Source organism: Brachycentrus maculatus, unplaced genomic scaffold (assembly GCF_059751285.1).
Source record: "Brachycentrus maculatus isolate JH-2025_06_01 unplaced genomic scaffold, ASM5975128v1 h1tg000110l, whole genome shotgun sequence".
Lineage (NCBI taxonomy): Eukaryota > Metazoa > Arthropoda > Insecta > Trichoptera > Brachycentridae > Brachycentrus > Brachycentrus maculatus.
The window spans coordinates 834019-861863 of NW_028280863.1; the positions used below are offsets into that span (position 1 = coordinate 834019).

Consider the following 27845-nt stretch of genomic DNA (forward strand, 5'->3'; position numbering starts at 1 on the left):
TTTATTATTATCAAACAAACACAGCAGTGAGTTTAATATCAAACTTGTACGACTGCTCGATATTTGTTTGTGTTTTTAATGGAGGGAATCGATAGAGGTCATTAAACACTACAATGAAGAGATGTACCTAACGGAGAATCTCCAACTGCTATACATGAACATTGTGCCAGAAAATCACACCCACACAGTTTATTTCAAAACGCCGCTAACGTATTTAATTGTAGATACTTTGTTAAATTGACACAGAACATCACTAACATGATATAAAAACAACACAGATATATTTCATAATTGTGGTCTAAATTAAATGTTTTGGTGAACAAATTAAACACACAATTGTATTGTACGGTAGAGACCTAAATAAATTTTCCAAATCATTAGAATATAAAATTTAAAAGATAATAGCAAAATATACATTAAATACTAAAAGAACATCTAATAAAAAAATATTGTTGATAATATGAACATATGATAATCAAAATAATTTATAGAATACTTTAAGATTAACTGGGATGATAATAAAAAATATATGTATATTTCTAATCCAATAAAGCATTTTTACAGATATTTCTATAACCATAAACTCTTACAAATACTAATACCAATTACATATTTATAAAATTTAATTGAATAAAAAGCATTTAAAACCATGAACCAAGTTTTTATAAAGTAAATAACTGCTATAAAAATCTAACATTTTAATAAAAAATTATAAGTAATAAGAACGTTAATCAAATTTGATTCAAGGTTATATATATTTTTAATTTATTTTTCTAATTTTATAAATACATCATAGAAAAATAAAAAAAAAACTTATGAGAAAATAAATATATTTGGAAAAAAACACGTTGACATGGCCCTTAATATGTAATTATTATCTAAGCGGATAACTGAACGAAAATTAAATATTTCCTAAATATGGATAATAATAGAGTTAAATATGACTTATTTACAAATACTTGCGAAGCACCCAGTACCCACTTACAGACGGAAATGCTGCCGTAATTACACAAAAAATAAACCTATTTAGTTTTCACGACACATAATTATTGCCGCCTGTGTTTGGTTAGTGGCAATTCTAACTTCAATCAATAATAAGCATAAAGCTAAAAACACACCGAGCTAAACGTTTCTGACACATTTTAAGTGAATTAAATATTCTAATTCGTAAATTAAAATTCGTGTTCTGAGACGTATTATCATTTATATATTGGAAAACATGGTAAGTAGGTAAACATAATCATTAATTTACAAAAATTATGATTTTATAGAATATGCGTCACGTGAATAGCGAACACAAGGGACTACCTTGGACCGCTCTCGAGTATACTTACTAATGTACGTAATATCATATTGAAAATACTTGTAAAAATAATAATTGTTATAACGGGTTAATGGATTATCATGCTATTAGTAGAAAAAAATGCATCTCAGATGTTTATTCGTAAAATTCACGATCGTGAAATAAGCTCGATACTACATAAAACATAGCTCATTCGGCACCTACAAAACTCATTTGCATAAGCAAAGTCTGGCGATATTTCAGCTCTAGAAATCACGAAGGCTCAAATTACGAAACAAACCATCAACTTTCGAGACGAAACCGCAGGGCTAGAGTCGCGCGAGTCGAGTTTGCATCGTTCTCCGAGCCCCCTGGTTAGGCACAATGCTCGGTTACAGGGAAGAGTCTTCCACTGACCGTGTTGGAGTGTCGGCGCATGGCGAAGGCCCCGAGGCCGTGGAAGGCGCTACTGAGCTTGCGGGAGGCGGACTCCGGCGCCGTGATCGTGAAGGTGGGGATGTGGAAGTGCGAGCCGGCGGAGTGCGGTCCCGACACCCCGATATCCGGCATGTGGATGTGGAGGAAGGACGCTCCCTTGCGCCGCGCCTGCGTCAGCCGGCTGGTCTCCGACGACACGCATATGCTGTTGCTCTTGTTCCTCTTGTGGCTGGGAGCGATGACGTCGCTTTCCCGGTCCATTTCGTCGCTTTGGACGTCATCGTGGCACGAGCGCCTCCTCTGTACGCCCAAGTCGATAGGCAACGATTGTTGGGTGGTCACCCCGAGGACGGGCTTTTCCTGCCGCGGGGGCGTCTCTCGAAGCGAGCCGGAAATTGAAGCGGCACTGGCGACTCGGGAGCTCAGAGCCGATGATTCCTCTCGAAGTACCGGTAGCTGATCCGAGTGGTGTTCGCCGAACGCGATCGGCGAGCCCTCGGGGGAGTGCTCGGCCTCGAGAGGAGGGCGGGAGACATTGACCGGCGTGTGAAGGGCGGCAACCAGCTTCCTCACGTGCGCGTACCTCTTATCTTTCTCGGCTGACATTGAAATCACTCGCGTTCATTACTCACTCTTCACACTGCGGAGGGTCGGAGCATTGCGTCTTTTACGATTGATCTTTGCCGAACTGGTGCTTCTTTGAAGCGAAATAACAATATCGGTCGTATTTTTTTGATCTGAATGCATTTATTTATCCTTTAGTCGGATCTAATTAGCATACGATCAAAAGAACAAAAAAATACCCTGAAACAGACACAATACATCGAAATACAAGTAGTACTACTGAGAAGGAACTAATCTGTAGAAATAACCTGTTTATTTTTGAAAATACGCTTTTATTGGATAAATAGACATACACCGAATATTCAGTAATTATTCGAATATTCGGCATATTGGGACGGATTATTCGGTTTAATTGCAACATAAATAAGTAATTTGTGTCATTTAAAGACCCACAGATTATGTTAAGACTTAGACTGAAACAGTCATATAATCAACGTTTAATCAAAGTTTTAAATAATTTACAACTTGTTTACTACCCAGTGCCAATTGCTAGCGTAAGATCAGTCTTTTGGTTTAAAAATGCTACAATACATACATTTAACTTTTAAACGTAAATATAGACTCAAACACTTAATCACATCATCGTCAACATTGGTAACTAATAATAATATAAAATCAACGAACATTTATGTAACGATAATAAAATTAAGTTTAAAAAAAACCCAATAACTTGGCCAAATATTGTATTAAGCAGGTCGGTTTCAAAAATCAATATTGAGCGTATCTCTTGATTTAAATTTAGTTTAAAAAAATAAATTCCATAATTTTCTCAAGCATCTGTATAATAATCGAATACAAATAAATTTACACTATGTATTACAGATAAACGAGAGAACCATCGATAACGAATGTGTTCATAGTATATTATGCACGTATTTATGTGAAAGAAATTCAAAGGGTTTCGACGATATTCCGGTCAGTTTAGTATCAAAATTAATGTGATAAAATATGAAAACCTACCACTAATATTATTTGAGCGACAGCCAAACGTGGCATATTTCACTATGCCGCTCCAAGACTTATTTACGACTAACTAAATATTAAACAATATATCGTAAACACGAATAATTATTATTACTATCAAACAATACGTTTGTGGTTGAATGGTGCAATATCAGGTTATAGATATTGAAAACCATTATAGTGGATTAATATCAAATATATTGATATTAATTTAAATAATTATCAAAGGTAATAAATCTAAATACGACATAAAGGCTAATTGAAAAAGGAGAAGAAAATAAATGATCTATTAGATAAGACCGAAGCATTCTATTATTATGAGTAATAGTTTCTAGCAGCTTTGTCAGTTTTCAAAAAATTTTTATTAAAAAATCTGGTTAAATGAAATAAAAGATTATAATTTATATTTGAAGTACTAACTTTGTGATTTTCCATTTTCTAATTAAAATGTAACTTTGTTTTAAAATCACTTTAAATATTTTATTATAACTTAATTATAATGTCTACCGGTTTCGAAGCTAAGAAGCGGTTAGCTTCAAAACCGGTAGACATTATAATTAAGTTATAATAAAATATTTATAGTGATTTTAAAACAAAGTTACATTTTTATTAAGAAATAAAAGATCTTTAAAAACAATTAAACTTCGCTTGAAAATTTTGTTTTCTGAATATGAGTAAGATTAAATAAACAATTGTTAAATTGACCAACTTGCAAAAAAAAAAAGAAAAAATGTTATCATACTTGTGTAGCTAAACCTGCTAATGAAATGTTCTGTTTTCGCGAAACAAAATAAGAAATATCTGAATAATAATTTCCATAGAAAAAATATTGAATCTTATTTCGTTATATTTTCGTGGTCATCGTTTTTAAATAAAAGATGACCGTTCGAAAACATATTTTTTGTAAAAATCTTGACGATCACCACCTTTGCATTTTTTAAAAATTTATGAATAAAAACGTACGGGATTTAAACTGCTTCTACTGAGCAGACTCAAACTCTTGGAGACCGTTCCCGCCACAATATCGGTGGACAGCATGGTATCACTAGTAACATTACACAAAATGACCGACAGACACAATCGAACGTGTTCAGTCGAAAGACTGAAGCTAAGAATAATGTATGATTTGGAGTCGGGAACGCCCGCGACTGTCTTGCCCACGACTCGTGCACCAAAGGAGAGATACAGAGATACTAAAGACAAACTGCTAGCACATTAGTACAAGAGGAGATATCACATTATCACTACCGAACATCTATTGGAATAGTGCAACGAATGAGGAATGTATTGACAGTTCCGGGTTGTGTTGCTGCCACTTTGTTGCAGGGAATATGTATAACGAAATGCCAAAAATATGCTGCGTAAAAATAGTTGCGTAATATGCATTTAAACATATAACTATATTAAGCACATTCTACTTTTTAGAACGGTAAAAAAAAACACAAGATAATCTGATAAGTCGATAAAACTTATGTTTTTTTTTTCCTCCAAATTTTCTTAAATAACATTTTTCTATTTTGATATTCAATATAACATTAAATAAATTTTCTTTTGAAAATTTTAACCGTCTCTTTCTATAAATAAAATGACAAAGTAGTTGATGATTTTGTTTTTCGCTGATTGATGATTATGTGACCAATTGATGATTTTTCAAATATTGATGATTATACATATGAAATACATATGATATAACATTCGAAAACAAAAATATTAATTAATCATTCTTCTTGGCTTCTATGTGGTAACTATTAGTCATTGTAAATCTGTTTTTCCCTATTGATCACATTCCTTGTACGTGAATTATCGATCTTGAAACTCTATTCATACAATATCAACTTGAATCTTTTATTCTTATTCGTATTACATTTTAAATATGATTTTTTTTATATTCCACCTCCAGTACCGCAAAACCTAAGAATCAGAAAAAAAGAAAAAATGTTATTTATTAGAATTAAAACAGGTTAACGGGGTATTACTAGAAAATATCTATCAGTTATCAAGAAAAACTTGTGGTTATATTATATTTAAAATAGAAGAAATTATAGGAAGATAAATAATTTTTATTAGAAAAGAAAATTATTGTAATATTGAATAATATTTTATTTTAGGTTGATTTAGTGGTTATGTCTGTCTCCGGGGTACACACGAGACCCTGGTTCGATTCACAACTAATTCAATCATTATATTTCCATTTTAAAATTCCAGGTATAAAATATTTAGTATAGATTGATTTAAATATATTGATATCTAGCTAATTATGACCTTGACTAATTTCAGATAATATATCTAGACATTTTTTTTCGCAAAGTTGCCAATGAGTAAGAATGGACCGAAAACATAAAATTGTGTAGATATAACGATCTTGGCAAACTGTTACTGCTTTGTATCGAGTTATTCTTATCTAAAGAATTGCTGCAGCGTGCTGATAGAAATAACTACTATCTAATGAAGTTTGAGCCTGTACTTTTCAATCAGAGCGTGTTATATTCACCATTCATGTGATCACTGGTGATCAAGTTTACAAAATATGAACATAAACGCATATCATCAAAACAATGTCTATATATCAACTTATGAGTTATGTTTTGTTACCTCTTAATACTAAAAACTGCGTAAAAGAAGACTTGCTTGATGATGTCAATTAGGTTATTAATTTTAACTAACTAACTAACTATCACGTCGCTTCCCCACAGGGTTAGGCAGAGAGAATGGAACGCCACACCACTTCGTCTTTGCAAACATTCTCCGACTCTTTCACATTTATGCAACTTCTCGTACATACCCGCCGATTACTTCGACTCGTGACCTGAACGCTTTCAAGTATGTATATGACATACTTGATCAAGCCAAGCCTTCCGGTCTTCGTCTGCTACATTCGCTTCATATTTTTTTTACCGTTCTTTCCTCACTTATTCGTTCCACATGTCCAAACCATCTTAACACACTTTCCTTGTAAGAAAGAAAGAAGAGTTATTTATTTTCATAATAATATTTCTTCGCTGGTCCCACAATACATCTTACTGTTTACGCCCTACTTTAGGAAATCATCCTTATGTTGTTTACTCGCGTCAAATCGGCTAGATTACATATAATATTATGTTTACTTACTAAAATCTGGCACAGAAAAATTGTGAAAAAAAAACATTGTCTGTCCTGAAATTTGACGTATTTACGATTGTTCATATTTACATTGTCGAGTAAATAAATACTCGACAGTGGATAAAGAAAATTGCGAATGAATTAAAATGCATGACCATCACTTAAGAATTCGTAGTTTTATCCTCTCCAAAGTTAAGAGAAGGTTTGGACAGACAGTAATAGCACAACAAATAATAAAAATTAAAATACTATCAAAAGATTCTCGTATATTTTTATAAAACATTTTCAATAATCCAAGTAGAATTTAATGACATCCGCTTTAATGACATAATTTAATTAAATTCTCAAATAGACTGCTCTGGAACCTACCTAGTCGAGTTGAGTGCCAACAAGAAAACGCGTCAAAATTTAATTTTTCATTATGAGAAAAACAAAACAAATATTCGACAACGTTCGGCTATTCCAAGACTACACAAACGTAAAACACAAAACTTCCCTTTATACAAAATACATTTATGTTAAAAATTCTAAGCCTTGTTAGGGTTAATAGATTCCTTTTTATTTCGAAAGGCATTAGTTTGATTATATTTTATTTTTTATCAAACTCATTTATTAAAAAAAACTGTTTTGTATAAAAATGCGTTCAATTATTTTTACTGCGCAAGTTTAATTTAAAAAATCCACGGGCTTATGTATGTCAAATAAATAAATAAACATTTCATAAAGTAGCTAAATAAATCTATTGATAGTTCGTGGGTGGAGCTCATTGATTTATTTAAGTGACAGAGGTGTCATCATTAAACATTTCTTGATAATTAATGGACAGCAAATATGTAGGTATCATATATCGCTCACTCATTTCAACGTCATATATCGAAAATCGTCCATTTTCAGTTGTGCATGTTTCCGGAATGCCCAGAAAATGTACTATATCCCAGCAAACGCGGCACATTTTAAACTTAATATTTACCCGCTAAAGTGTAGAAAGTGTTGTTTTTGCATTTTGATGAAAAGGTATTGTTTAATTATTTTTTTAAATACACTAAATATTTTTCAAATGGAGAAAAAACATTCAGGTTTTACCTAAAAAGATCTGTTGCAAAGTAAAAAGTTCAATAAGTGGCTTGATATTTATTTTTAATGCATTTTATTATATTTTTAAACATTAAAAACGATCTCCTGAAAAATCAAGTTTTTTGATATATGACGTTGTTGAAAGGAGTGAGCGATGTGTTGTTTGAGGACGTTATGAATTGCAACGAAACAGATCAACGGCCATTTTATTATTTTATAAACTATTAGAGTAACCGCTATTTCTAACGCAACCTATTCCCAGACTGGCTTCGTGAAGTGAGAAATTTCGCAATAAATTAAGGCAGGTACTTAAATAAATATATTCGGGTAGTAAATAAGCAGATAGAATCAGAAATGAGGAAATCAGACGCCGGATAAATGTGGTAGATCGTATTGCCAGACTAATAATATGACAATGGGGAGGTCATGCGAGACAAGGAATGGACAGATGGGCATCCAAAGTTCTGTGGTGGAGACCATTAGACATGAAAAGAGGAATAGGCTGGTCTCAGAAAAGATGGGTCCATGACATTGTTCCCGTCGCGCGTTGTTATTAGTAAGTGGATTGGAAAAGCCCAAACGAGAGAAATCTGCAAAAAAATAGTAGAGACCTGCATCCAATAGTTGAGATACGATTGACAAATAAGAATAAGAAAATAATAAATAGGCATACAAATAAATGGAAAAATATTAAAAAAGGGTCCTTCATGTAAAAAGTAATGTAATTTAGTTATTGTGCGTGGAGGTAAAAAAATAGGTAACTGTATTTACTTTCAGGCTTAATTTTACTCCAAACTTTATAAAAGATAATAATATTTAATAGTGAAAGATAACAAGTGTCAAAATATGTACATTTAACGATATAAGTGTATGCTAGGATTGATTGCTTATCAAAATCATGAGCATACAATAAAATTTGAAATCACCTATAATACTTAGTATTTTGGTTCTATATTATATCAACAAATATTAAAGTTACTGTGAATTAAAAAGTAGAAAGTGATAAAGTTTTCCAACATTTATCTCTTTCATATAGCAAACAACAGCAATAATACGTTATATTTTTAATACATATTTTTGTTGTAATTTTTAAGTAAAGTTTTCTTGGAGGTTTGAATGCCGATTTTCCGTTCTGGGTTAAATTATCAGAGTTAATTTTGATATTTATGAAAAATATATCAATTTTCGGTGTTATACATTGTATCACTAACACTTCTAACAGACGTTTCTGACCACATTGCAGCATCTATCATCGGAGCTGGTGCGTCGTTAGCACTTCTAGTCGATATTTCAGAGCTGATAAACATCAGTGCCGATGATGAACACAGGAATGTGGCACGAAACATTGGCAGTAAATTCTAATGACGCATGAAATAATAACCCAAAAATTTGTATCAATCATCTTGTAGTCTCTTCTCGTCCCTTTGGAGTGTCTAGTAACCACATATATATTATGTCAACGTGAGTATTCTGTCTTATCCATAGTTTCCATGTAAAAATGAATAACAAAATATTTTTTTTTTGGTCGATGCAGGTGTTCATAACTTCAAATATATTTAAAAAAAATAATGTTACACGGTTATAAAAAATATATAAACTGTGATAAAGGAAAAAGTTACAGGTCGCAATGATTACAAATGTAATCCATGAACTTTGAGAGACCTCCCTGAAATATTAATGTCAGAATACGTACTAGTATATTATACTAAATCTGATTAAGTACACAGAGACTCGGGTTGCACGATAACGTAGATTTTTGGTAATATATTGAGAGATGTTCTTGAAGCATCCTAAGGTAGACAGCATACAAAAAACAGTGAAACCTGGATTTTACGTCCCCGGATTAAACATTTTCCCGCCATTGCGTGTAATTATATCAGTGCCGATATATTTTTGTACATTTCTTACCCGCATTTACATTTTTCCCCCCCAGTTTATATAAAAAATATCCTGTCATTCGATTTTTGATTCGATATGTACCGCTTTTTTATTTTTATTTTAATGATTCGCGATCATCGTTTATGTGCAGTTTATTAGTTTTTTGTTGGTTGTGTTCGTTAAGTCATTACAAAGAAATTTTTTTTTTTCAATATACCATACGTACTAAGCATTTTTATTGTTGTCGGTTGCATTGGTGTTTCATAGATTTTAAAAATATATATTTCATTGCTTCACAGGCATTGTGAAACCAAAAATATTAGCAATGTGTGATTTATATTTTATTTCTTTATCATCTAACCAGACTGAGTCACAGTAACACGTGCCTCAGTCTGGCGTAAAATAAAAATAAAATACCAGAAATAAACGAAGGCAAAAAGCTAAATCTGTAATAAATAAAAAATAATTTTCATGTTGTTTCCCGTTGGAGCTACCAATTTATTTCCGGCAGATCCGTACATAAGATAAGGTTACACGTTACACCCTATAAATGCATATTCGACATTACTACTTGCAGCAGTGCAGGGTCAGTGCTCACAAACATTAATTTAAAGTGACGCCTGAAGCGACGAATACTGTAAGACAAGATTGATGAAGTACTAATAAAGGTCTCATTAAATCGTCTACTGAGCGGACTGCGTGCATAATTAGAGATGGAAGGCAACGTATGGCATTTAAGTAGGTACTCGTCTTATGGATTACTTAGATAAACATCCATGAAATATATGATAAAAAATCAATTTAATACAACATTTAGATATACAATAAATGAACAACAAAATTATTTGTCCAGAAAAAAAATATATACCAAATCACGTTGAGGGTTTATTTCGAATAATAAAACCGGTGCATTTTATATAAACATACCAATTAACATTGTATCAAATTTATCGACTTTAATGATAATGATACAAAGCTTCTACTTTTAGATGCTTGTCTACAGGTAGGATAATAAGAATAGGGAAGGTAAATGTGAAAAATACTTCAGAAACACCCAGACCAATTGAAAATAAATATTTCAGAGATTATTTGCACTTGGCGGGAAAAGCGAACCCGTGACGCCAGTTTCGCAGTCGAGCGTCTACTCAACTACGCCACGGCCGGCGCCGTGGCGTAGTTGTGTATATATATATATATATATATATATATATATATATATATATATATATATATATATATATATATATATATATATATATATATATATATATATATATATATATATATATATATATATATATATATATATATATATATATATATATATATATATATATATATATATATATATATATATATATATATATATATATATATATATATATATATATATATATATATATATATATATATATATATATATATATATATATATATATATATATATATATATATATATATATATATATATATATATATATATATATATATATATATATATATATATATATATATATATATATATATATATATATATATATATATATATATATATATATATATATATATATATATATATATATATATATATATATATATATATATATATATATATATATATATATATATATATATATATATATATATATATATATATATATATATATATATATATATATATATATATATATATATATATATATATATATATATATATATATATATATATATATATATATATATATATATATATATATATATATATATATATATATATATATATATATATATATATATATATATATATATATATATATATATATATATATATATATATATATATATATATATATATATATATATATATATATATATATATATATATATATATATATATATATATATATATATATATATATATATATATATATATATATATATATATATATATATATATATATATATATATCTATATATATATACATAAAAACAACATTTAAAGCGGTATCGAGCATCATATTATCAAATCATTAAATCGCTCCGCGTTGAATGTATACAGTCTGCATGAAACAGTACGTAGGTACAGTATTTCCATTGGTTCGGTATTAATCCGTAAATATAACTCAAAGTCACATTTCATGTTCGCCACGAAGTTTTGATAGCTTTAGCTTTCAGTTGAATGTCAATATGATTCACAAGATGGATGCTTTCCGGTCGAAATATCAAAAATGTATCAGCGTTGAAAGCGCGATGTGATAATCTTCTTCTGTAATTTACAACACCTGGGCTGGCATTTCATACGGAAGTTAATGCTTTAACTATGTATTTTAGATATAACTTAAACATTCATTTCATTCGGTAAACGACAAACATTTATGGATTTTCTTATTCGGGATTACTCGGGATTATCCCGATAACACTGATCTGATCGATAACCGGTTTCAAAATGCCAATAAAAGTTCAGAAGTAAAATCGATGTAATCTACACCACGTTGTTATCGCGTTATCTTTTCACTGTAATTCCAGCCCTAAGCTCCGATTCCATACCATATACCATAGAAGTTTAACTTATTAACTGTGTAGTGTAGATCAGTGTTCCGCAAACTTTTTTTATTCAAGGTACACCTACCAAATTAATAAATTTCGGAGGTGCATGGTTATCATATTATGGTAACATATTTAACATACTATGTTTAATGCGAATGTGAGCCTACTTAACACAGGCAATAAAAATTTGGAGCAATTGTGTTATATTCACAAAACTAGATTTTTTACGCTGCACACCAACTAATCACCATGGTAGACCAGTGTGCCGCGGCACACACTTTGCGGAACAATGGTGTAGATAACTCAAGTTGCGTATAGTCGTGAAGTAAAATTATCAACACTGCGTAGTTAAAACGTTAACTTTCCTATGTAATCAACGGTTTGAGTGGAAATTAAGACACCTAAATCTCTATTTGTTTTTAAGGACAAGTCTATAAGATCGATATATAATGTAGTTCTCTCGATAGCAGGTATACCAGTTTACATTTAAATTTTATGAAAATAGTGATACTTGGCGTAAAATGATTATACTTTTATTTATAGCTTGGCGGTTAGATAGTGCAATATGACTAATATCAAGTTAAAGATGTGGCACATTACGCTGTCCATATTTAGAATCGATTATCCTATGCGATAAAAAAGTATAACAATATCATACGCTAGGTGACTTTTAACCCTTGCTGGTACAAGGCTGGTAGAGCAAAAAATCGATGTCGAATCTCATTCGACATCGATTTTTTGCTCTTAGGTCCCATGTCGGATATTATTCGACATTTTTTTCATCATTAGTATTATTTATTTAAATTTTAAGCTTACATTTTTGTCACTCGTATCTATTACAACAGTATGTGGAGCAGAGGACAAAAGATTTTTCCAATTGGAATGTAACTGTCTACAAAGTTTTTATTTTAATTTTTGGGGACCGGAAAGGGTTAAGATCGCTACTGCATAAAAATAATAATATAATAATAATAATTTGGATAATTTGTATAGCGCCATTTTCGTAGAATAATACCTCAAGGGCGCTTATAAAGACATGGATAGTAATAATAATAATAATAATAGGATGATGATTATAATGATATACAAAAATAAAAAAAATAAATGCGTCGTCAATCGGTCTCGGGCCGTCGAGTCTGGAGCGGGGAAAAGATGAGCCGACAAATTAAAACGCCTTCCTCTTGATCCCATGGGCTGGAGAATGGCCAAGGTGTTGGGCAGGACGCCTTCCTGAGCGATGGTCGTGACGCTGGAGGGCAGCTTGTTGAGCTCTTCGTCATTGTGGATGGCCAACTTCCAGACTGGCATAGTTCAAACGGGACTTCACTTTTATCCTCTTTTGCCGCCCTTCCGTTATCCGACATGATTGTTTTGTCTCTGAGGTTTTCCTCAGAAAAATAAAGGAGCATATGAAAAAAATTCGCATTCGCGACTGGACCGGGATGAGAGGAGTGGAGGAGTTCGGCTGTCCAAACTTAAAACACAGCAAGGGACATTTTTTTGTAATACGTTTTTTTTTGCATTTAATGCAAAGAAAACGTACTACAAAAAATGCCCCTTACTGTGTTTTGAGTTTGGACAGCCGAGTTGTTCCGGACGGCGCAGGATCGCGAAGCCTTTGCCACAGTGATCGCCAACGTTGGGGGGATCTGACACGGCACACGAAGAAGATTTTAAAAATCCACCAGTAATTAAAAACAAAAACCTACTGGATATTTTTTGTTGAAAATAATCTTATAAATATGGATTAAATAAATCACGATTTTATCGTAAATCAAATCAGAGTTCTTATAAACAATACCTAGGCCTTAGGGGTGCCCTTCATATAGTGAGGTCGAATACACGTAACATGGAGAAAATAGTAATAAAAATATCCGGAACTTTGATTGCGATTATTATACGTAAAAAATGAATAGCAAATCAGCGATACACATACATAAATTATATGAAGCTAACGAAGCAACAATTAGATGTTAGAGATTTAAATTAACTAGGTTATTTCCCTATTTCTAGAATATTTTAAAAAATGGCGTGATAAATAAATTAAATAGACGAATATTTATAGCGGTAATTTTAAAATCATAGTAGAGTTAACTAAATTAACTAGATATATCTATACGGTAATTTCGCAATGAAATTAATTTTCGTTGAGACAAAGCTGTGGTCACTAAAATCGATTTGTTTATTTGGCAAATTAATAAGGCAATAAATTAACTTATGTATTAATTTTTTAATCAAACACAGATTATTAGTCTACCAAGTTGTATTTATTTAAAAAAAAAACACATAAAAATACTTAGTAGACTCAAATATTTGTGTTTGATTTAAAAATAAATACATAAATTAAAATGGAGTTCTACAAATTAAACGCCAAATCAATAAATATAAATGAACTTAATGATAAATAAGATAAAATTACGTTTCGATAGATAATTTTTGATTTGTTCAGATTTATTTTTGTCAAAAGGTCGGTACGCCGATAAAATCTATGACTGTACGTGAGATATCGCGAGACGTAAGATGTTGTTTACTATGTTATTGTTAACGAATAACAAAATGCATGCTTAATAATCACAAATCCATACCCCCTCACCTGTAATTAAAATGGGAAATTTTGAACGGTTTATTTAAAATAAATACTATTTAACAAAGCGATATTAATTTTTTTTTACTTAAATTCTTTTATTTGTTATCAAAAAATTGAAGAATGCGGATAACTAGGTATTTAGCAAAATATATAACTGAATTTTACACTATTCAACTAGACTGGGTTAATTGACAATTCGCTCACTCCTTTCAACAACGTCATATATAAAAAATAAAAAAAACATTTTCAGGAGATCGTTTTTAAAGTTTAAAAATATAATGAAATGTATTAAAAATAAATATCAAGCCACTTATTGAACTTGTTGCTGTGCAACAGATTTTTTAAGGTAAAACCAGAATGTTTTTTCTCCTTTTGAAAAATATTTAGTATATGTGAAAAAATAATTAAACAATACCTTTTCTTCAAAATGCAAAAACAACACTTTCTGCCCTGTAGCGGGGAAATATTAAGTTGAAAATATGCCGCTTTTGCTGGGATATAGTACATTTTCTGGGCATTCCGAAAACACGCACACTGAAAATTGTCGATTTTTGATATATGACGTTCTTGAAAGGAGTGAGCGAATTGTCCGACGCATGACCACGGTAAATCCTGTCCTTGGTTGATACTATGATATTTTATACTATGTTTCAATAAAATAACAAATCGTCAACTATTTTTGCGATGTAATAGCAGATATATGTAAAATTTTGGCTATTTTTACTATACGTATTTTTATACTTTTTCCGAGACATGTCACATTATGCGAAAATATGAGTTTCAACGTCTTGAATATAAAAATAAATTTATCTGAAAACAACCTGATTTTTTTTGTCATAATTCAAATATTTTACGTTTTATTTGAACAATAAATTTATGTTTACTTACGGTTTGAACCGTTTTTATTAAATTTATTCAAATCATAATTCACAATAATTTCATCGTTTGCTTGGCTGCAGAGAATAAAATGTCATATAATCAATCAAAATACGCATAATTAAAAAATATATATACAATTAATTTTAAAAAATGTAAAAAACCATTATCTACACCCAATGGTGCATAGGACATTGTATCGTATCGACGCAGTGTTATCTTGATTTTTGCTTAAACGAAAGCAAGGTGAATGCTCCTGCGCTTTATACAATTGTGCATCCAGGTAATTTAAAATAAATAACAGTGCATAATCACTTATATTAATTTTGTCCTACCCTGGGAATCGAACCCGGTGCCTTTAGCACGGTAGCTAAACGCACTAACCATTACACTCTGGAGGCGGACATAATTATACTTCTTGAAAATATTTAGATACAATATGATATAATTAAATAACTAGCGAAAAAACAATGCAACTAATAATCAATATTTTTAAGTAATTATCTCTGTAAAATCTTGTAAATAAATATTTTGTAATAATATGAAAACAAAGTATACAACTTTGTTGTGTTCTTTGTGATAGCACGTCCACATTGTAAGCACATGTTTCAAGTCAACATCTGAAGGTTCAATGGCATATAATTTATTGACGTCAATAATAATTACTTAATGCTATTAGGTCACATATTAAATTACTAAATCATAATAAAAGTCATCGTTTTTTCCGACTCGATAATCGACTATTATTCTCTCGATGAAAATAGAAATAATGGTTTACTATTTCATCCGCTAGTAGAATATACCTATCCATGTAAGTTCATAGAGTAAGTATACTTATTAATGGAAAAATGAAAAAAAAAATATGCATAACGGTTACATTAAATGATAAATGCATAACGAATATTGAAAGATTCGTGTATTATTTCTTTTATGTCTAGTTTTTATTTAAATATTTTTATCTTGACATTTCTTTTGAAAATATTCAAATGATACAAATACCTTTTAATATTTTTCCTATAAAATCAAACCCAACCTAAACACAGTTTTCCCCTTCCTTGCTCCTACCCCACCTTAAAACACAATTACCCCCACCCTATCCTTATCGAAACCCAATAATTTATTCACTGTTTCTTTTTTATATATATTTATATATATATATATATATATATATATATATATATATATATATATATATATATATATATATATATATATATATATATATATATATATATATATATATATATATATATATATATATATATATATATATATATATATATATATATATATATATATATATATATATATATATATATATATATATATATATATATATATCATGTATGTATGTTAAGTCATAAAAACAAACCCTGAAAAGGGCAACAGGTTGCCAAAACTAGTTTTTAATAAAAATGTGAGTGGATCAAAAAACAAAGTATTTTATTTCTCCAAAATATTATAGAAATACCACTTTTAATGTAGTAGATTAACCTAAAAACAATATAAATTAGCCACAATTATTTTATAAACATTAAGATCTAATGTAAATATGATATAAAAGTGGATATTTAATCGTATTTTATAATGTTTAAGTACAATAGGTAGGTAAAATAGGTTTATTACCAGACTTTGGACAGTTTTAGTGAAGGAACCTTTTTTAAACATTTTGGATAAAAACTAAATCCTTGTTGTCGAAACAGTTCACTCTACCGAACCATTCGGCAGCACTTAAATCTTTCTACTGGCATAAAAAGCGCCCGAGAAGACACTAAGATCAGAACTAAATATCTAAAAATCGGTCTAATAAACTACGACGATCTTATGAGCAAATATAGATCTAACGTTATGCTGACTAACGCGTGTAAACCTTTAAACAAAAGCCTGTTGAGTTAAAAAAGTAAACATTTGGTTAAGATATTGTTTTACTGGTAATACTGCGGTCATATAAATAATTTTAACTCGCGAATATTAATACACACTGTTAACATTTACAATGGCTCTAGCTCGAACAAAATCAACAACTGATTAATATTATTTAAGATGCTTTTTATTTATCTCAGATAAGAGCAAGATGCACTTTAGGAAATGGCTTTGCAGTTCAGAAAGGGTAATATTATGATGTAATAAAAAAGAACTAAGACACACAGTTCCAATGACGAGTAAGTAAATAATTTTTCAATATAATTTTCTTAATGCTTTCTTGGTCCTATCTGTGACGCGAAACATTACGACGCAGTATTTTCATACACATTATTTTTACTAACTAACTAACTAACCATCACGCCGCTTCCCCGCAGGGGTAGGCAGAGAGAATCGAACGCCACACCACTCTGTCTTTGCAAACATTCTTTGCCTCTTCTACATTCATGCATCTCCTTATACATACCCGACGATTATTACGACTCCTGACCCGGCCGCTTTCGAGTATTTGACATACCTGATTGTGCCAAGTTTTCCTTGGTCGTCCTCTGCTTCTTTTTCCAACTACATTCGCTCCATAAATTTGTTTAACCGTTCTTTCTTCACTCATACGCTCCACATGTCCAAACCATCTCAACACACCTTTCTCAATTTTATCGATAATGCTTATATCAGCCTTACATTCTTTTATTTTTACTACGTTTTTATTAATATTCAGAAATCACGTTAATATTTGACCTTGAAAGGAAAAGTTTCCATAAAAAAGTTTGGGCCAATCCTGCATCCTACCTTCGTCCGGAAAAAAAACTATAATTTATTTAGTAAATTGTCGTCGCTGTGTATTTCATGTGCTTAAAAATAATAGAAAAAAAATACACATTATTTCTTGCACTTCAGATACTCTATGCGTTCGCTAAAGAAACTTCAATTTGACAGTTAGTTTTATAATAGCGACTTCAGATTACTGACCAACATTAGATGAAAATACGAATTTCTCTCGCTGAAAACGTCAAGCAAAACCTACTATTAAAATAAATCAAGGAACAATGATACATATCGAACAAGATAAACAGACCATGTGGTTGTTTTTTTTATGCTAAAAATAATTGCTTACAACTTTTATAGAACGTCATTTAAATTTTCTACCAAACATATTTTAAAACGAAAAAAAACTTTTTTTAATATACATAAACTGAGTATCGTAAATCTTTATTAACGCACTACTTTTGAAAGCCTATTTTTACCCTCTAAAGGCAAATTAAGAATGTAGTAAAAATTATGTTTAAAAAAATTATCGTTCATTTTATTTAAAAAAAATCTTAAAATATCATTCTCATGTAATGAGTAAGAAATATCAATGAAAATACTACGATTCGATCCCTTTCATACTCATCTGCACATAATTATACAAAAACGTAAAGACATTTTGGATATCAAAGGTAAATAAGTATCGCCAATTTTTTAATACAATTTTCAAAAAATATCATCCTAGTGTAACGACTAAGAAATATCAATGAAAATACAATTCGATCCCCTCGATACTCATTAGCACATAATTATACAAAAATGTGTAAACATTTTGGATGTCAGAGGCAAATAACTATCGCCATTTTTTAAAATACAATTTAAAAAAATATTATTCTAGTGCAGAGGTTCCCAAACTCTTTTATCTCATAGACCCCTTGCCTTACCTGATATTGATTTTTATCAAATTCATTAACTTCAAATGTATTTTTGACAGCCGGTATATGTAGTGTTACTCACTTTGAACCACACATGTTAGGTTTTATACGTTTATATTTTAAATTCAAATTAAAACATAGACCCCTTGCAAGTAGTCATAGACCCCTGGGGGTCGATATAGACCACTTTGGGAATCACTGTTCTAGTGTAACGGCTAAGAAATATCAAGGAAAAAACTACGATTCGATTTCTTTCATACTCATCAGCATATAATTATACAAATAAACGTATAGACATTTTGGATGTCTAAGGTAAATATTAAATCGCGATATAATCTTCTCATTAACTATGTTTGCATAATGAAGCATATTTACGGTTAAACCGCAAGACTATAATCTGATCAAATATATAAAAATGTAATTTATATCCGTTGATCTTACACAAACTTTAAAACCTATCCGGTGAATTTTCATTTATGATTCTGAGGAAAATTTCGTAACGCCTTAAAAATTAATACAAATAAAAACGATTAAACAGTGTGAGACATTAGTTAATCACATTTTTCCTCAAATTAATCAAGCAAATTTTTTTTCAAACTTATGTTTTTCGTAGATATAATAAAAAAAGAGAACGAATCAAAAAATATTTAGTAGAATATACAAGTTTTTCCATGATTTTTTTAATGTTCTATGTAAATTATCGAATCGATGCATTATTGCATCGATGCAAATTATTTTTTCTCCACTTCGATTCATCGCGATGAATCGAAGTGGAGAAAAAATAATTGAACGTGAATTAAATTATAAATTAAAAAATGATATTTTAAGAGTTGATAAATATTTACTTACGTAAAATAGGAAATGCGTCTGTAATGTGATAACATGGTCAACTTTAGACGACGGATTTGGCATTGCTATGTTATAATGTCAGTAAACAATTTCATTAAAATTATACAAAAAACACAAATATTATTATGCTTAGAGGAAAAAAAATGGAATAAAAATATTTATCTAAAAAGTGATATGCATTTAATACTAGTATGAACTTATTTTGAAGGTTTTCTTTCTCCTACGAAAGTCAGAATACATATGAATATTTAAAAAATTAACAAAACGGTAGTTATGGCGTACTATAAAATAGCTGTTTATGGAATATTTAAAAAAGAAAGTACTCACGAGTATGTCGTGAAGATTAACGTAAGAAGGCGAGGCGATGAATAAGACATTTGGTCAGGTGCTTCGGTTTCGAAGGATAAATTGCGAAGTATCAATTAAGATTAGATATTGTAGCAAATAATCAATTAAAAGGGTTAGATAACGGATTGAAATAACAATAAAAAATACTCTAGGTATGGGTTTCATCTATTGATACGAGACAACAGGTAGAGCGAGTACCTGTTGCAAACTAGAGACTGTATTTCTAACGAAATGGTAGTAGGGGAACAGGCTCCCATAACTCCTCGGGAGGTTCAGGGGTACCAGTCTGTCCAGCTCCTTGGGAGCGCCTCCAGCCTTCTTGCCAGCCATCCTGCTCTCTCCTTACGGCCACCCGGCCTGGTGGAAGGAGCACAGCGACGCCCGTATGGACACCATTGTCAATGAGAACCGTTCCCGAAATAATGTCACATTCTCGTTCACCGCGAGATCGGACAGGTGTAAACCGAAAGAAAAATTAGATTAAAAAACATCGGATGTGCGGCTTTGTTTTCGTGAAAAGAACAAAGCGATCGTCTTAATTGTGATAAAACTAAAATAATTTCAAATTTCAAAATAACACTGTTGACGCACATGTGCTCTCGCGAGAGTAATATTTATATATTTATTCGTACAAAATTACGCTATGTCCCGTATGAGTGACGCCAGACACTGTACTGATAGCGGGTGGAATTATTGAGAATCAAAGTATCGAACTGGGCGATGAGTAGGTATGTTTTCTGATACGGTAATAATAATATTTGTATTTATCGTCGCAGATACAGAAGTTGTGGGAATTTCATGGCTATTGTTGAATCGAAGTTCAGGTAGGTACACACCACACATTCTAATAAGCGATTGTCAAACTAGACTAATTAATCAATCTGTCGAAACTATCACAAGAGATAAGGTAAGAAAATATTTAAAAAAAACACATAAAAAATATTCATTTTTAAGTTATGAAATATTACGATAAAAGAATCTGCGTTTATTATTTGTTGACAATATGTACGACGAGATGTAATCATTGAGGTGAAAAGAAATTTAAAAAGTGATTCACCGATGCTCATGACGCACAACACATATCCACTGATAACAAGAAGATGACATTCCGAACGGGAATGCAGGATGAAGATTTTGCGATAGGGAATGACATTTACGCGACTGGCGGCGTTGGAAGTTGAATCACGGCGCGTGGTGGAAATAAACTGAATTTGTTGTCATTACTGCCCGCCTGGTGAAATATTAATAGTCATCGAGTGGACACGGACATGCGGCACGGAGAATATTTCGGGAGCGGGGACTGACCCATATCGGTCCCGATTACTCCATCTGGGTTGGGGTGGGTGCGCGGCGCGCGTCACGCGCGGCCGTACGTCACGCGTGCCCGTGAAAATTCAACACGCATAAAAATACAACTCGACCGAGGTATGCACTTTTGCATCGATTGCATTCCACGTCGACCTTGAATGTCACACATACACAGGTTGGTAGAGAAATCGGAAACGTGGTAAAAAAAATTGTTTCTATATGTTTGTACTGTTTATCGTTGCGGCAACTTTTGGCAAAAAGGTGCTTAGACAGTTTAATGTGAGAAAAAAAATATGATGCACAGATTTATATTAGATTTTTATTGGAAAATTTTGCATCTATAAAATACGCAGTTGATCAACGTTACAATTTTCATGTATTACAACAATTAGATACATGTGTACATTCCGGATATACAGATAAGTTACGCGGAACCCATGTTCAGGAACACTGCGCTAGAGAATGTCTAAAGAGATTTAGGGGTGGTACGGCGAAATAAAAGTTGAGAGCCATTGGTTTTGCAAGTCCGATGCCTAAATAATCGTGGAAAATACGATTTTTTTTTAAAATATAAAACGATATAATATATTTTTAAATACGAGTAGACTGCTTTAATTGAAATTTTGTAATTTTGTAAAACACAAAGGATTGTACGAAAATAACATGAACTTTTAATCGAAGTGAAGATTATAAAAATCAATTATTTATTTATTATCTTAGACATTTCATATTGACATAGCACGTACGACATCAAACGATTCATCACAAACGACCTACCTGTCGTGATAATATGAGATAAGGCAGGAACATCTGACATTTAAATGAAGTTTTCTTATCATAATAACTTAGTTATACTAGACACGCACTGTTTTGTTTGCGTGTACTACGTTTAATACCTAGATTGTAGAGTACATTATTTTTATAGAATTTCAGCGAGTCTATCCGCTTTCATAATATTCACACTGAAAGTATGAAACTTTCACTGAAATATCGTTAGAATTTGTTATAAATCCACTGAAATACGACTAATTAAAATTTTAAGATATTTTAAAACAAAATAATAATTAATAAAGTGTATGAGAAAATGGTAGCAATATATAGCTTCCTTTTTTGCAAATGAAACACTTATATTCTGACACCGCGTATTGTCTCTCTTCATGATGTAATACATCAGATATTCACATATGTTTTGTCCACCGTAACGTCATTTATTTATTTATTATTTTCTGTAAGAATACATATTTTAGTAAGTTTATAAATCGCTGTAGAGTCTAGAGTAAAATGTTTTGAATGACGATAAAAAAATTCACGAATAAAATAATATACAATAAGTAGTATTTTTTCTGAAAGTGAGTACGTTTTTTAAATTACTGAGTTCTTTTTTTCCTTGAAATAATCGTAATATAATTTAATATGAATAAAAAATTCATTATTATTATTCTTAAAACGGAATATCGTGCAAAGAAAATAGTACATTTATAAAGGAAATACTCAATAGATCATGATTGCCATAGAAAACAAAAAAAATCACTAACAATCATCGTCTAAATAAAATAGACTTTTCGTAGAATTTTTAAGTAATTGATAGTATTTTCAGAATTAAATTCAGATTTATTTATTTTATGAATCTTCTTCTATGTTTTTTTTTTCAGTTTATGATTATCAAGATTTTTCTTAGCAGTTTGAGAACTACTGTTTAAGCTGACACAAACTTTGAAATGTACCATAGCAATAAACGTTATAGTTCCGAAAACAGTTTTTTTTTTTATATTTTGAAGCGTAAATATTATTAGATATTTTTATCAGCAAAGAAACGTTCGGATTTCTGAAATGAATTATAGCCCGTCGCTTATCGCAATCACTAAACAGAATGGGATAAAAGCATGATTGGTAAACACATAAAGCATTTCAGTCTCAGAATCATAGATGTCACTGCAAATGTCAAAGTTACAGATTCAGAGCGAATGATTTTAAAATATGTTGTATGCGAAATATTTACGACTGCTACACGAGTGTGACGTACGATTTTCAGCGGATGGAATAATAACATATCTAAATGATAATCAAGTAAATTCAATAAGTAAATCAAGCACATATAAGTGTGTATTTTGTTTTACGTAATATTAATAAAAAAAAACTTGAAAGAGATTAAAAAAGTACGTGATTTGTGAAAATAATTCACAGGGTAATCAGGATTTTTTTCATAAAAATCTGTTAAAAAAACAAGTGAGGTAAAGTTTTAAACTGTCTCCATTTCAAATGGTGGAAATACAGACAAATGTTGACGTTATTAGGTGTGAGGTATGCACTGTTACATGTATAAGTGTGTATCCATATATAAGCCTATTAAATGTGTATATTCCTATTGACATTCAATATTTAAAAAAAAACAAATGAAGATGTATTAATATTTAATTAAAGTTTTATATAATCATTGGTATTCTTTACTCCTCATTCACTCATCTCTTATTATGTGCATTTTACGCTATTTAAAAAAATATTTTAACATATAATTAATCTAAGGTAGGAATAATATTTAAAAAAACGTACTTTATTCCAAATCTGAATAAGCAAAAAGCAAATAAAGTTAGATAATTAATTTTGTGCAAAGGCAAAGCGTAAATATATTTTTAAAACAATAATTAATTGCCAATAAAATATGGAGATTATTTCGACGTTATTAACATAAAGACCGCCGTTAATAACAGATGGTAATGTCATCTAAATATTTATATACAAGCTTATTAAATGTGTTTATTCAAATTATGTATTGACATTCAATATTAATAAAAACAGAAGATATGTTTCTATTTGATTAAAGTTTATTCGACGAACATACAAAAGTCAACTTAAATCATCATAAAAAGCAGTAGAAGAAAATAATTGATTATTAATATTGTAACACATAAAAATGTAAGTGAGACTCATTTGAAATTTAAATTTTGCTTGGTAAATACCACTATTACAAAAAAGTGGTAATTACCAAGAAAATTTCAAATAAAAATGGATGGATATTACCACAAAGTAACTGACGAATCAATTAATGAAAGAACGAATTTCATAACTATTATTATATTGCTCGAAATTCCCTTACGACTGCCAATAAAATGGCCAATGTTTACCCCATTTCTACGCCACTGATGTAAGCATTAATGAGCATCGGTGACGTTTTGACAATGAATTGAGAATCCTATGGAAAGTGGCCAGAGGGCTATACATTAAACAGTAAACAGTGAAACTGAAAACTTTGATTTTCATAAATGCATTTTTTTATACTCAGTGTCGTATATTATTAATCAGTGTCTTAAAAGTCATAGTAATAGTTTTAATTTTTACTAGCTGTACTAGCTACGCGTCGCTGTGACTTAAGAGAAATACACACATTTCTAATATATTTAAATTTACAATATAGGTCTGGGTGTTTGTGATGTATTTTTTACATTTACCTTCCCAATCCTTACTATACTACTGCAGTAAAGCATCTAAAACAGACGCTTTGCGGGTCTTTGCTTTGCGGGCTTTGCTTTGCCTTTAAAAAATGTAAATATACACGTGAGACAGTATTTTAAGATGTCAAGAGGCACGCTTTCCGTCATGAGATTTTTTTTTGGTATTACAGTTGCTTTTACTTTAAAAAGTTGGCGTTCTCATTGCTGTAAAAAACATATTTTTCCCTTGCACAGTTTATACACTATCATAGATTTCACAGTTTCATATAAAAAAACGCATGTATTCGAATGCAATGTTGTGTCAAAATTTCAAAGCAATTGATGAGTAACTTTTGGAGATTTAAGATTGTGAACAAAAGAACAATTATATTTTTACATATTTAAATAGATTATTATGGCGAAAAATTACTAGTAATTTTCAGGTCTATTAACTCGAGAATTGACCCTGAGGCTTGACTTGAAAATCCAGTGTCTGATAAAAAAGTGTTAGATTGAATTATTTTTCATTGAATATTTTATTGTCAATTTAATACGGACTGAAATGTTACCACCAATCGTACGAAAATCGTTTTATTAAGGTACATATTATTTCCAAAGCATGTAATTATCATAATTTAACAATTTATTTATTTTGTGTACGGGAGCTATTTGATAGATAAGAGATCAGCATCTTATGCCAAATAAGTACTGTCGATAAAATTTTATCGATAATATATCAATGCATTATGTGTAGAACAATCGGTTTGGCATAATATAATGACAAATTATAGGCAATAAATCAGATTGGGTCGCGATTGAATGCCAACCGTGAAGCGATGTATACGATTCCATTGAGCGACATTATAGTTGATACATTTCAATTAATCAGATACGCAAACTATATCGACCGAAGCTTTGGTTATTTCGAGTATTCACTGTTCAGGGCTCGCAAAGCAACTAGTCAAGGGATAAATTGTCTTTTAATTTAAATTTCGTTTTCTGTTGATGACAATAATTGACACGAATTAAATGATTGCTGACCACTGAATACACTTTGTTATCCCATATTTCTGAAAATAATATCATAAAATAAGGTATTACTATTTAAAGTTTCCTATTAAAATTGTTAATCAAAAGCTTATTTTATTTATGTATTAATTTTAAATCAAACACAGATTTTTTGAGTCTACTAAGTTGTATTTTATTAACAAAAAACACATAATAAATTATATTGTGACAATTGTTTCGCCTTGTTAGGGCATTATCAAACGAATGTCAATAAAATACAACTTAGTAGACTCAAAAAATCTGTGTTTGATTTAAAATTAATACATAAATTAAAATGGAGTTCTACAAATTAAACGCCAAGTCAATAAATAGCTTATTTTATTAATTTATCAAAAGCTTATTTAATTGTTAATCAAAAGCTTATTATATATATTTCGAGGTATGGATTTTTATTGAATTATTTATCAATCCACCTTCGTAGTGTAATGGTCAGCACGCTCGGATACCACACTGGTGGTCGAGGGTTCAATTTCCAGAAGGGGGAGGGGGTAAAATAAATAAAAGTGATTTTTTTACTCTAATATTTATTCAATATTACCCTGGACTGGAACCTGAAGCTGACTGATCACCTTTTCTTCTGGTGTCAACGATCAGGATAACACTGCGTTTATATGATGCAGTGCCCTATCGGGTGCGGATAAAGGTTTAAAAAATATATTAAACACAAAGCGTATAAGTATATACTCGAATTAAAAATAAAACTTTTAAAAGTTTGACATAGTAATGAAAAATCCACACTAAATAAAAATAGAATAGTAAAAATAGATTCACCTGCACAGAAGCCTCTAAAAATAGAGGGTTTGCTTTCCTTTAAATATAAAAAAAATAATGTAATTAAAAATGCAATATACTTACGATTTATTTCTATGATAATTAAGTTAATAACTCCAATCAGGAGATAATCTATAAAGTATAAAATTGTGTCTGTATGCGTGCATGTATGTATCTCAACGAAATAAGTCCTTTTTATCAAGCATTTTTTTAATATTTACAATTCGATAAGATAAAACAATCAAGTATAATTAATGGTTGCAAGGTCAAGAAACTGATTTCATTAAAAAACTGTCAATTGTCATTAAGTATTGTATAATTGCCGATAAACTTCGGAAAGTATGATTGCCGATAAATTATGTATAAAACATGACATGTTTTAAAATTGTTATAGACATTGAACACTTAAAAATCCTCGACAATTTAAAAAGCAATATGTATAATAAAATAAAAACAATTCTCTTAATTATGATATGATGGTCTCTTAATTATGATGATTTTTTTCACTGTAATATTTATTCAATATTACCATGGACTGGTACCTGAAGCGGAGGGCTGATCACCTTTCCTTCATGTGTAAACGATCAAGATAACACTGCGTTAATATGACACAGTGCCCTATGCACCATTGGGATGCGCATAAGGGTTTTATTATTTTATTATTAATTATGATAAAGTGGCTTTTACAATTATCGAACCATGGATTGAATTCACACATTCTTTTTCCAAGAAAAGTAATGCATATTTAGACTAATTATGTAAAACAAAAAAGCAGTCCAAGTTGGTGTTTGTAAATAAATAAATAAAAAATGAATACCCGTCAGCGGTCCATACAGAAATGGTATTGAGTAATTCCCGTAATCGAACCCATAACTTTGTTCAAAATCAAATTCTGCTTTCTATTACATCATAATAAGTGTATTCCTTCGTGTTTTCAAAACATATAATATCGGCTACGAGTTCTTATCTTTATTCAACAAGACTCCCGTCAACGCGTAGGTGTAATATTTGTATGGACACGGGAGCCGTGTTCGACGCACTAAACGTGTTAACGTATCTTCTTCATCTTCTTGCTCAATGCTGAGCGTCGTGGTCTTCTG

The 27845-nt window shown here is 30.5% G+C and overlaps 1 protein-coding gene across 5 annotated transcripts in view; it reads right to left on the bottom strand.

Annotated features, from left to right (window-relative positions):
* The window catches only part of Arms (Ankyrin repeat-rich membrane spanning), an 86819-nt gene that overhangs the window by 24141 nt on the left and 34833 nt on the right, over positions 1 to 27845 (bottom strand). Inside the window, exon 1 of one of the 5 annotated variants that reach the window (XM_088259147.1) lies at positions 20369 to 20594. The exons of 2 other annotated variants lie outside the window; for them this stretch is intronic. In XM_088259147.1, coding sequence (XP_088115273.1) covers positions 20369 to 20500 — 132 coding nt within the window. In that variant the 5' untranslated portion in view covers positions 20501 to 20594. Of the gene's footprint in view, positions 1 to 1699; positions 2450 to 4270; positions 4468 to 20368; positions 20595 to 27845 lie in introns of those variants that run through there. 2 more of the 5 variants (XM_088259150.1, XM_088259145.1) reach the window with 2 other exon arrangements.